The 12,503-nt window shown below is 39.7% G+C and overlaps 1 protein-coding gene across 3 annotated transcripts in view; it reads right to left on the bottom strand.

Moving 5' to 3' along the window:
• Window positions 1–12,503, bottom strand: part of DCLK2 (doublecortin like kinase 2) — a 108,600-nt gene that overhangs the window by 85,200 nt on the left and 10,897 nt on the right. For all 3 annotated transcript variants that reach the window (XM_054990583.1, XM_054990581.1, XM_054990582.1), the window contains exon 2: window positions 2,639–2,973. In XM_054990583.1, the coding sequence (XP_054846558.1) occupies window positions 2,639–2,973 (335 nt within the window). The remainder of the gene's footprint in view (window positions 1–2,638; window positions 2,974–12,503) is intronic.

Raw genomic sequence — 12,503 nt, 5'->3', positions numbered from 1 at the left:
CGCCTGACACGGGTTGGACACTTGTCAGCTTCCCTCAAGTTTTGATGGGAAATGTAGGCAGCTTGGCGGAATGTTGGACAAGTGACAGTTGAAAAGTCCATTGGTGACTTCCGGAATGACACAGTGAAAACACGAGAGGGGAATTTTATGAGCTCCCTCCCATGACCTTCCTGGTTCCTTGGGAGCCAAGAGATTGGACCCCCAAGCCCTCCCCCCGGAGAGGGGAGGCAGGCTGAAACAAGGTGGAAGAGCTTAGGGGGACTGGCGAACCTCCAGAAGCCCAGATACCGGTTCTGAAGCGAGGACCAAAGAAGGAGCCAACATGGCTACTTAACTATGAACCCGGGAGTCCCACAGGCCGAAAAAAACTACAGCAAATCAAGCAGATTCTTAACAAGACAGATAAAAAAAACAATTCTGAGAGCAGAACCACAAGTGACAAAAGGCACAGATTGGACACTTGTCTGCTTCCCTCAAGTTTTGATGGGAAATGTAGGCATCCTGGTCTCGCAGCTTCGCTCTCTGACTGCTGTCCAATGGACTTTTCAACTGTCACTTGTCCAACATTCCGCCAAGTTGCCTACATTTCCCATCAAAACTTGAGGGAAGCAGACAAGTGTCCAATCTGTGCCTTTTGTCACTTGTGGTTCTGCCATAAGTGAGCTTAACTGACCCCACAGCCTTCCATCAAGTAAGTGGACACATTTATGGTTTTAAGGGGCAATTCAACTTAACTACACGGGGCTGCCCGAGCGAGCTGAGAGGGGCAGAGACAGGGGAGGAATGACTCTCTCAGAAACTGCTGGAATGCTATAAATCTTTGAATATAATTAACCAAAACAAAGCTTTTTACCACTTTCTGAAATGGCTTCTTGGCAAGAAGAGGTACTTGTTTGTTTGCAAGAAATGTCTAAAATAATGCCGGAGTTACTAATTAAAGCTGATGCGATATTTGGAGTGGAAAAGGATAAAGGGATTACAAGAAATCACAATCCAGAAAAAATTTCTGGAGGGACAGACTTAACTGAAAGCAAAATCGAGCCAAATGAAGGGAAAATAAGTCTGCGACACACTTTACAAAATGGGCGATCTTATCAGGACGTCCCCTTCAAGACACAAAACTTTAGTAAAGAAAAGGCAGGGCCACAAACCAGACCTGCATGGAGAGAAACAGGCATCCCAACACAGAAAGGGGAGAAAAGAATGCAGCGGATCTTAAAACAGAAAAATAAACAGAGGAGTAACTACATCCATACTGATCTCCTTCAGAAATGGCTGGAAGATAAGGGAATCTACCTTTGGTGGCCCAGATCGATTAGGGATTGGATGTACGTCTCACGAAGAAAGAAGAAAAAAGCAGATCTGCATGGAAAGAATTAAGCATGCCAATACTGAAAGGGGAAAGAGGGATTAAGGACTGGATGTACCACTTTTCATGAAGAGAGAAGAAAAAACAACTATCAGAATCTTGGGGCATATCAGGACTTATTAATGCAGACTTAACCTCTTACTTAAATAGCTTTTCCCTTCTTTCCTTCTTTTCTCTTTTTTATATAACACCATATAGTCTATGTTAATGTGTCTTTGGAGTTTATTAAATGTACTTAGACTGTACTCCTTCTCAAAATATAAAATACTGGCTAAGCTAAATGACCACCTGCTCTTTTTAACCTTACAAGTATGAAAACTCAAGTAAATAAGTCCAGATGGTCAAAATAAAATAGATGAAGGAGTTACTATCTTTAAAAGGTAAAATTGTGTTTTAACTATATAGTTATGTGACCACCCTAGTCTTATCAATATGAAAACCCAAGCAAATAGTTTTGGCGCGTGCGCGTGCGCGTGCGCGCACACACACACACACACACACACTTAAAATTGAAAACAATTTTATATTCTAACTAAATATTGATTTGGCCTCTATACCCTTACTATTATGAAAATACAAGCAGACAAGTTTGGAAGGCATGGCCAGAACAGATATAAGAAAGAGAGGAAATTAATATAAAAATTGCTCTTATCTTTATGTTGAGGTATATTACTGTCCTGCTGATATTGTATGTTTTGCTACATCCACCTCCTACTCCTAGAACGATTATGGATCTAAGATCCCTGATTAAAAGGTAAAAGAGGTGAAATGTGATCTAGCTGTAATATGCACAAAAGAAAAAGTTACTAGAAATATAAGCTACAGAGTAAGTGGATTAAAAAATATAGAAATAATAAAAGGGAATCTTGAAGGTATATGGGGCACTAATTACATAAATAATGGCTTTTTATATCTAGATGGATGATTATGTGTCTTGTACGTGAATCTCATAAATGCTTATGGCCTGTTGTAACCCCTCCCTATATATTATAAAAACCCAATAAAATTTATATATATAAAAAAGAAAAAGTCCATTGGACAGCAGTCGGAGAGCCAAGCTGCAAGACCAGGATGCCTACATTTCCCATCAAAACTTGAGGGAAGCTGACAAGTGTCCAACTAGTGTCAGGCATCACTTGTAGTTTGGCCCTTAGACTATCATGAGTGTACCTTGCAGGAATAAAAGTTATCTTGTGCTTGCACTAATTATTCAAGTAAATTCAAGAGTGCTGTTTTAAAGCATAAACCATGATTATGAATTTCTCTTACCTGCTTGCCGTCCAGTGTGCAAATTCTCTTGACAACTCCTGAATCTAACTTAATAGCTTCTGTTATATCAGTCAACACTTGGTCAAAGGAGTGAGCAGTCTTTTTATTCAGCAAAATTCTCACAGCTTTCCGTGGCTTCACTCCACTCCGTATAACGGTCACTAGTTTGGGCTTAATGAAGTCTTTACTCTCCTTTATTTCACTTCTTGCAGAGGTCAAAGACGTGAGGGATCGAGATGACCCAGATTTTATGTTGACTGACCAGTTTGGATTAACATTCTTAGTGTAATCAACTTTCCGAAATGGTTCATTTGATGCACATACATAACTTTCACCTGAGGGAAGATAAAAAGACAGACATTACATTTCTTGATAACCCTGACAAGTCTTTGTTTTGAGAACCAAGTACTGCATTTTGATTTAAATATATAAGATACTCTACTCAGAGTCCCACTAATTAAATTTAGCATGGGTTTCTTTAAGACACAAGGCTATGCTTTGAAAGGCTGTTAAAACATCTTCTGTTGAAAACTAAATTTTAGACCAAATGTACTTTACCAAAGTTATTTGTATTACTTCTTTTTTAAAAAGGTAATCAAATTGTGCAGAAACTTGCACACAGAAAGAAAAATAAGACTTGCACACAGAAAGAAAAATAAGTTATTTTATGTGTTAAATGATTAGAAAGAGCAGCTGAGATGACATTGCCATTAAAAAAAATACTGTGACAACCCTAATTTCTGCAAGCCTTTCCAAACCAAAAATATCTATATAAAATGTACAGTGTTTTATTAATGTGTCTGAAGACTGATGCAAAGTTACAATTTTATGGACTCCTCTATAGGCAATGAAAAGTGTAAAAGAAAAAGTGAAGCTGAAGGAAAACTTAAGAGCTAAATTAATGTTATTTCTCATCTAATAACGATCTTCAGTTGTCTATTAATAGTTCAGAATGTAGCATATCTAATTTTCAACCCAGCCTCATAAATCCAGAGACTGAAGTCATGAACAGATTGTAGTTAAATGACCATATGAACATCCTATAAATCTGTCCACCATGTCCGGAAATTGCTGAGAGAGACAGGCAAGTAAGTATTGTTCTGACACACAAGGAAGATATACAATCCGTTTCCTTACAAGAATTTTATGAAGAGTGTTGAGCAAAGAAACATTGTAATAAATGTCTGAAACAGGATGGAATTCAGCGAGTAAATACATGTAAACTCAGCAATGTCCTACACAGCAATGAGTTAACTGGCTGGAACCAACACAATATTTCTGCTTGTGCTAGAGCTCTTGAACAAGAAGAAAAGCAAGAAAAAGATGACATTCATTTCTTGTACTAAATCAAACTTACTGCATCCCCATTTGTGTTTCTGCTTGCACAAAACCTTGTGCAACAAATTTCTGGACACTATGATATATACGGAGGAAAGTGCTAGATGTTGCACAGGACAAGTGGAAGTATACCAAGACAGTTTATGCTTCTGCTTGTGCTTCGCTGGATTCAAGTCTACTAGTAAACTGGGCAAAACACAGTGTATCATGGGGTCAACAGATACCCCATTAATTTCCCAATTTAACCAATTTTCCTCCACTCAGACTGTCCTTTGGACACAACTTCAGCATGCATCAGGCAAACTTGTGTGTCTGCTCAGACAAAATAAGCCATCAGGGCTTTTTTTCTGGGAAAAGAGGTGGTGGAACTCAGTGGGTTGCCCTTGGAGAAAATGGTCACATGGCTGGTGGCCCTGGCCCCTGATCTCCAGACAGAGGGGAGTTTAGATTGCCCTCTGCGCTGCTCAGCGGCGCGGAAGGCAATCTAAGCTCCCCTCTGTCTGGAGATCAGGGGCCGGGGCCGCCAGCCATGTGACCATTTTCAAGAGGTTCCGGAACTCCGTTTCACTGTGTTCCTGCTGAAAAAAAGCCCTGCATATAATCTTGAATGCACCCTGGTACATCATAGTTCATTGTGAAATCACTGTTTTAAATTATTATGGAGATATTTGGAGTAATATCATCAAATTCTCCTTCTTACTGCAGCACTTCAACCCGTTTTGATCCCAGCAATACCTTTCTGAGAGCCATAGGAGGCTGTTGGGAGAAGGGAAAGATCTGCTTCTGATAGCAGATCACTATTAGAATACAATTGTAAGGTTCTGCCAAGTCGCTTCACTGCATGAGTCCAGGAACTGCATGAGTTAAAGCATTTTATTGATAAGCATTTTATTGATAAGTATTATTCCCTACTACATTCCTTGCCAGGAATGGTGTTTCACTACAAGCACATAACATATATAGGATTCTAAGCACAGCCTAATCCCCAGAGTCCTCACTCCCTTCAGGAAACAGCTAAGTTCAATAGATGAGCAGCAAGACAAAGCAGGGATGATGTGTTGGAAACTCCAAGGCCATGAGGCCCAGCTTCCCAGGTGAAAGAGAAACAGCACAGATATCGATGGTTGTTGTGGATTTTCTGGGCTGTATAGCCGTGGTCTTGGCATTGTAGTTCTTGACGTTTTGCCAACAGCTGTGACTGGCATCTTCAGAGGTGTAGCACCAAAAGACAGAGATCTCTCAGTGCTACACCTCTGAAGATGCCAGTCACAGCTGCTGGCGAAACGTCAGGAACTACAATGCCAAGACCACGGCTATACAGCCCAGAAAATCCACAACAATCATCGTTCTCCGGCTGTGAAAGCCTTCGACAATACAGCACAAATATTAGTAGGCTCTCACGTTCCAGGCAGAGAACAGCTTCAGCTTCTAACATCAGAGTCAAACAGAATCAAACAGCGCACAGGCCTTGCAGAGCACAAGCAATACACAGGACCTTGCAGAGTATGACAGGAGGCATCCTGACATCAATCCATCATTCTTATCCACAAAGAAATGTGATGCTTAAAGGGAATTTTCCCATGATAAAGAACTACTTTAACTGATCTGAGGCTGTTAAGTCTTTGTTATCATCTGCAATGAGTACTTTCACATACATCCTACTAACAAGATCTGATACCGGAGACATAGTTTGTTTAGATTACTCTTTATGAACAATAGTATCCCCTCTGTAAATTCTTTGTAACTTTAGCATGGTACTCTAATCAGTAGCTTTTAGTATGTAACCTGAGTATCTTATATTTCTTTTAATAAGTCCTGAATTTACGTTTCCACAGTTAAACCTCACTGTTGTTGAACCAGTTTCTTTCTTGGCATGTGCATTGTTCAACATCTTGGCATGTACCATATGCTTGACATTACCCCCCCCCAAAAAAGGTAAGTGACAGATCAAATGACTTCAATCACAAAGGCCCATTTGTGGATTTCAGAAACCCAAACCAAGAAAGATGTAGGGTGGAAGCTTGGTCTGAGAATGAAACCTGATGTCCTGTATTACTCATGGATTTTATAAACACCCTGGAAGTTTACCTAGAGCAGTCTTTGAATCATAACCATATTTTCTATGCCCCATTTTAAATAGTTCTTCCAGACCCAGTTTCAAATCACATTCAGAAATGACATAAGGAGAAAGATTCTAGAGCACAGCTTGGCTCAAGAGAAAAGCAAAGCTAGGTGTCACCAGGGCAAATGACAGGACTGTATCTGGCTCTGCTCTTAAAGTGAACTTGGAAACTCCAGTTGGAAGAGATTTCTACAGCCAGGTAACAATCAGGCACTCAGCAGAACATGTATTTCATACCTATTCTTCACTCAGTCCATTTGTTTTTAAATTCATTTCAAGGCACTGGCTGTCACCTCCAAAGCCCTTAACGGCCTTGGACACACATACCTACCTGTCTCTACTCTTGTGCTCAACTACAACAGCTTCACTTACCCAAACAAAGCTCTCTGAAGGCACCGCCTTGCAAATGGGCAAGATCACCTTGCAAATGGGTAAGGTCACCCATCCTCTGAGGTGACTCTCCTTTTGGAACACCCTTCATGAGGAGATCAAGAAGCCCCCCATGTTTCTATCATATCACAAAATGAGCAAAACAGAAATGTTAAGAAGGGCATTTTTATAAAGAGATTAGAACTGAAGTAAGAATGGAACCATTTAGGAGAATGCTTTTATAGTGGAACATACTTATAGCCTTCTGCAACGATTATTATAAGTCTCATCTTGTTTTTACTATATTGCCTTCTACATCTATAATTCCATTTTCTGCATTGTTTATAGTATTCCTTAGATAGTTTGTTGTTTGCATTGTTTTATAATTTTGTAATCCTACTGCTATTGCACTGTTCATTCAATTGCGTATGGTCCCTGACCACATTTTAAATCTTAATAGTCCATTGTGAGATTAGTCCATTGTGAGATCAATTTAGGTTCCTAATGGGTACAATTCCCCCATTACAGGGAACTCCTCAATAATAAGGTGGGAAGCTGTTATAAGCTGGCCCCTTAAATGTTAATGGTTATCTCCTGTAAGAGCCCTGGCCAGTCTCTAGCACATTGCCTTGTTTCCAATTTGCTATACCATTTGCTTTGTTGTACCTAAGCCAAATTCCATCCAGGTTGCACATGTGCCCGTATGCACACAAGCACAGAGAAAGAGAGATAGAAAGAGGATTGGAGGAGTGGTTTTGAACCACACAGATGATCATACTAAGAATAGGAATTCAAGTTATTAATTAGGTTTTGTTGATGATGAGCAACAAATAAGGTTTACTCGCAATTAATCACTATCTAAGTCTTGTGTCTTCTTCTTCTTTGAGGCTAAGGCTTTATCAAAGAAAGTTGAGTGGCAATTAATTACAACAGATTTCTTAAATAACTGTCCATGAAATCAACCAGAATGTTTGGATTCTAAAACAGTCCAATGAATATTAATGGAATAGATTAACAGTGCAATTCCAAACAGAGCTACACCCTTCTAAATCAATAAATTTAGAAGGGTGTAACTCTGTTTAACTTTGCAGTTACAGTGCAATCCTAAACAGTTACTCCAGTCTACGCCCACTGATTTCAATGGGCTTAGACTGGAGTAACTCTGTTTAGGAATGCACTGTTAGGATACTAAAATCCAGACATCAGGTTAAGTGCCTTACAGATAGGGTTCATTTTTGTTTTCTAAGAACAATTATTTGTTTTCTTAGAGTAATTATTCATAAGACCAGCTACTGATATGAAATCACTTAGATATTACTACAGGCCTAAAGACAGCAAAAATAAGCAACAGCACAAACAGTATTATAAATAGAGATGGGCATGAACCGAAATACAAACCAAAGATTGGCACGAACTAGGCCGGTTCATGGTTTGCGAAACCAGCAATTCGTCAGAGCCCATTTCTGACAAACCACCACGAACTTTAGGCTGGTTCGTTTGGTTTGTTACTGCAGACAGCCTGGCACCAATCAATCAGTTTCCTAGGCAACAGGGGATGGACTTCCTGCAGACTTTCTGCTGACCCAGAAGTGGCCTTCTGCTGGCCTGGAACTGATGATTTGCTGACCTGGATGTGACATTTTCACGAACCAAACGAATGGGTTCACAAACTGGGGCTGGTTCGTGAAAGTTCGTGGTTCATGAAAAACGACGAACCACGAACCGCATGGTTTGGTTTTTTTCAGTTCATGCCCATCTCTAATTATAAACAGAAAACTCTGGATAGGATCTGTTAAAACATGTGTGTGTGCATTTGCTTATATTTCATGCATGCTTTAGTATTCTCAGATTTGCCTAGTCTAATGAGGCAACTATGAACAAGTAGCCATTCTAGCCCTAGAACAATGTTCACCACTTACTTGCTTCAATAAGCTAGTTAGCAAGTCCCATGGGACAGAGCAAGGGAAACAAACTTAATTCTTTGCATAAGGCAGGGTTAGTAGGCCTTTTCACTTTGGCAGGCTCATATTTTCAGGAATGACTGTAAACTATATGTAACTTTAGTCCCCCAATTAAAATTTGCAGTAACAAAACCCAAAGTAATATCTGTATAAGGAAACTAGCTGAGTAGCACAATAAAAGCATGCCTATCTCTGAGGCAAAGCTTCTTTATAAAAAGAAAAAATGTAAAATCACAACTGTATTATATAGAACAGACAGATAAAACACAATAAATTTATAGTTTTATGCAGTATTTTTGCTGTAATCTACATAAACATGCTACTAGTTTCTTAAACACTTATGATTTTTTTAAAATTGTAAAACATTTATTAAAATTGATTTAACACTTATGGTATTAATCTCAAAGGATCTTCATTTACTCATCAAAAGTATCTGATGTTGCTCTTATTAATTCCCCCCAGAAAGCAAACATCAATTTGCAGGAGAAATTTATCTCTTGGGTTTTAGTTAATATTTATGCTATTGCTAATGAAATACTTTTTGATTCAGTGATATTATAGAATATAACTTGCAAAGCAAACTCTAGGACAAACAATTTAACTGCGTATGTTTAAAGGTTGTATACTTTAAAGGGAGATGAAAGGCCCCTCCATTCAAATGCAGTGCCTGCAATTAAAAAAAAAATCTGTTAAGGGTACTTGAAGGGCTGCCACAGAGAGAACAGAGTAGAGCTGTTTTCTGTTGCCACAGAGGGTCAGACCAGAAACAACGGGTAAAAATGTAAGCGAAAGAGTTTTCATCTAAACATTAGGAAGAACTTCCTGACAGTTAAAGTGGTTCCTGAGTAGAACAGGCTTCCTTGGAAGGTGGTGGCTTTCCTTCTGTGGCGATATTTAAGAAGATGCTAGATATCCACCGGACAGAAATGGGGATTCTATGACTCAATATGAATGTACGCAGATTGGGAGAGGGAAGGCATGAAGAGATGAGCTGGTGCTAGGCTCTTGTGGCCCTTTCTTACATGCCCAGGGTAAATCTGATTGCCACTTTGGGATCAGGAAGGAATTTTCCTCCAAGTCAGATTGGCCACGTATCTTAAAGGTTTTTTGCCTTCCTCTGGGCACAGAGCAGGGATCACTGGGGGAGGTGAGAGGGGGAATACAGCTATGAATTTCCTGCATAGTGCAGGGGACTGGAGTGAATGACCCTTGGGTCCATTCTAGCTCTGTTTCTATCTGCCATTTCCATGCACTGTTGAATTGCTAGAAAGTATGAATTTACACACTATGCCCGGATCTGTTTTCAAACATTTTGTTTCCCAAAACATTTTGTTTGTTTTAGATTAGAGACACTACTACCTATTTACAGTAAGCTTGCAAACAGCAGTGTAGCAACTTGCTTTTGAAAAATAAACAGCATTTCAAGAATTTCCTGTTAAAATAAAACTCACAAATCGATACACAGGCATGTATCCAATAATGCAGTTTCTTTGACAAAATAACATTTCCATTTGCAAAACAGAGGGTTGTGATTTTATCTACAGAACTGATGCTCATTGGGAAGGCAGAGATCTTGAAAGACATTGTATTCTCCACTTTTGATGGAGTTTGTCTGACCCTTACAGATTCGGTTAAGAGCCTAGGGGTTATACTGGATCCCGTGCTACTGTTACAAAAGCAAGTTAAAGCAGTTGCAAAAAATGCTTTCTACAACCTCACTCTAGCCTGGAAGATGGCTTCCTACCTCGACATGGCCAACCTGGCCACCTGGATCCCACACTATGGTAACATCAAGACTTGACTATTGTAATGCACTATACATAGGTCTCCTGTCTAAGTTAACTAGGAGACTCCAGCTGGCGCAAAATGCTGCGGCTTGGCTGTTATCAGGAGCATGAATATCACTCCCATCTTGCAGTGACGCCATTGGATACCTATCAGTTACTGTGCTCAGTTCAAGGTATTAGCTATCACATACAAGGCTCTTCATGGACTTGGTCTGGCATATCTACAGGACCACCTGTCCCCATAGGTTCCTCCACGGCAGCTTTGCTCATCTGAACAGAGTCTCCTGCAAGTGCCACCCTGCGCATGGGCGAAATCAACAGCTGCCCATACATGTGCATTCTCTGTGGTGGGCCCAGCCCTATGGAATGTCCTGCCTGAGGAGGTCAGGAGAGCCCCCACTCTCCTGGCCTTCCACAAATGATGCAAAACTGAATTATTCAAAAGGGCTTTTTATACAGATAGGAGGGCTGTATTGTAGGGAGATGACCTCAAAGAGATGCTTCACTAATGAAATAGGGATCGTAGACTTCACCACTATGTTGCCTTACGCTGGTCCAAAGAGCTTGGAATCCCTATCTGTTGCTTTAAGTGCGTGCTTCTATGTACTACCTGTTACTTTAAGTATGACATTACTGGGTAGGTCTATGTTGTCTAATGTCAGGCCTAGAATTGCGTATGCTCTGTTTCAGTATTTCTTCAACTCTGTATTGGATTTTTGCTAATATTATGTCTTTGTAAACTTGCATTTCTTTATCCTATGGCATTGTTTATTGAAAGGTCCTTGATATTGACTGTGCTACTCTCACACTATGTAATCCACCTTGGATCTCAGTGAGAAAGATGAACTATAAATGAGATGAGATGAGACGGACAGATGAACAGACAGATAGATGAGAGAGAGAGGGAGAGGGAGAGAGAGAGATCACTGCAGCACCTTATTTTGTCCCCTATGCTGTTCCTAAGGAACAAAGCTGCTGGTGGGGAAGCAATGCACTTACAGCAGGAGGAAGAAAAAGGAATTCATGGGTGTTTGGATACATGCTATTATAAATTCATCATTACGCAACTACAGATATCACATGAATATGGACTTGGCTGGTGATAAAATATGAAACTACTGAAAGCTTATTAGGAAAAAAGTATGAGAATTACTGGCATGTGTAACCATCCAGTATACAATAGTTGTATCTCTGCCAGGCTACTGAAGCATGTTGGCAGAAATGTGGAAGTTGGCAGTATAATATTAACAAGCCATATGTACCAACCACAGATTTAGGTACTGCACTAGCAGTTATTGGTGAATATCTTTCTATGCAGAGATATTCTTTCTGACAAACAAACCAATTTTAGATGTTATGTCCTCTTTATTTGCTTTGTTCTCTCTTACTACCTCCCCACCCCCCTCCGGTAACTAGAATTATACACAGTGAGAAAATTCAGTCAAGAATATTGATGGTTTTTATTCATTCAGTTAGGTTTTCCTTTTTTTACTCTCACATAGCGGGTGCGGTTAAAAAAGGCAAAGGAATAAACAGAAATTAAAATCCCAAACAACAATAATGCATAGGACTTGTCAGATAAAAATTATCACAACTTACATAAGGATCGTCAATAACTTTTAAATCACTGCCACCTGACAAGCTTGGCTTGATTTAAATATAACACCAGTGGGCAAGAAGATCTTGCTCTTGCAATGCTGAATGCTCTCAGCATCTTGTTTAAACTTTGTCTCTATGCATACAATCCCACTATGTATGGGACACATGCACACCAATTTAACAAACATATTTGACGTACTAATATTGCATGCATAATAGCTGAGGAGAAAGCTTAAATGGGACACTGGGTGTACACAACATCTCACAAGTATATTCTTCGTTCCTGACAATGTCATGTTTTAATCAGGATTTAGTAGCTGCTTATGCAAGTTGCCAAAGGGAAGGCTGCCAGCATCCCAGTAATACACTGCTACTGTGAAACCAAATTTTGTATCTCCAAAGGCAGACCCTGCATATTCATAAGCCATCTAGACCCTATTTGGTGATCTACCTGACCCACATCAGAGAGAACAGGATGCCAGCACATTATTCTTGTTAGCTGTCATCTTGTTGTCATGCTGCAGGCCCTTCACTAAAAAATGATGATTATGAGTAGCTTAGCAAGTCACACTATTCTGAAACCATTATTAGAATGCAACAAGAAATCAGTATCACCACACACAAAAAAACAGACTAAAAGGCTACTAAATGCAAAACCACTTAGCAAGGAAATAAAAGCATCATTTATA

This window comes from Eublepharis macularius, chromosome 10 (assembly GCF_028583425.1).
Source record: "Eublepharis macularius isolate TG4126 chromosome 10, MPM_Emac_v1.0, whole genome shotgun sequence".
Lineage (NCBI taxonomy): Eukaryota > Metazoa > Chordata > Lepidosauria > Squamata > Eublepharidae > Eublepharis > Eublepharis macularius.
Note: the sequence above shows the minus strand (reverse complement) of the source record. Positions and strands in the feature narration are given on the sequence as shown.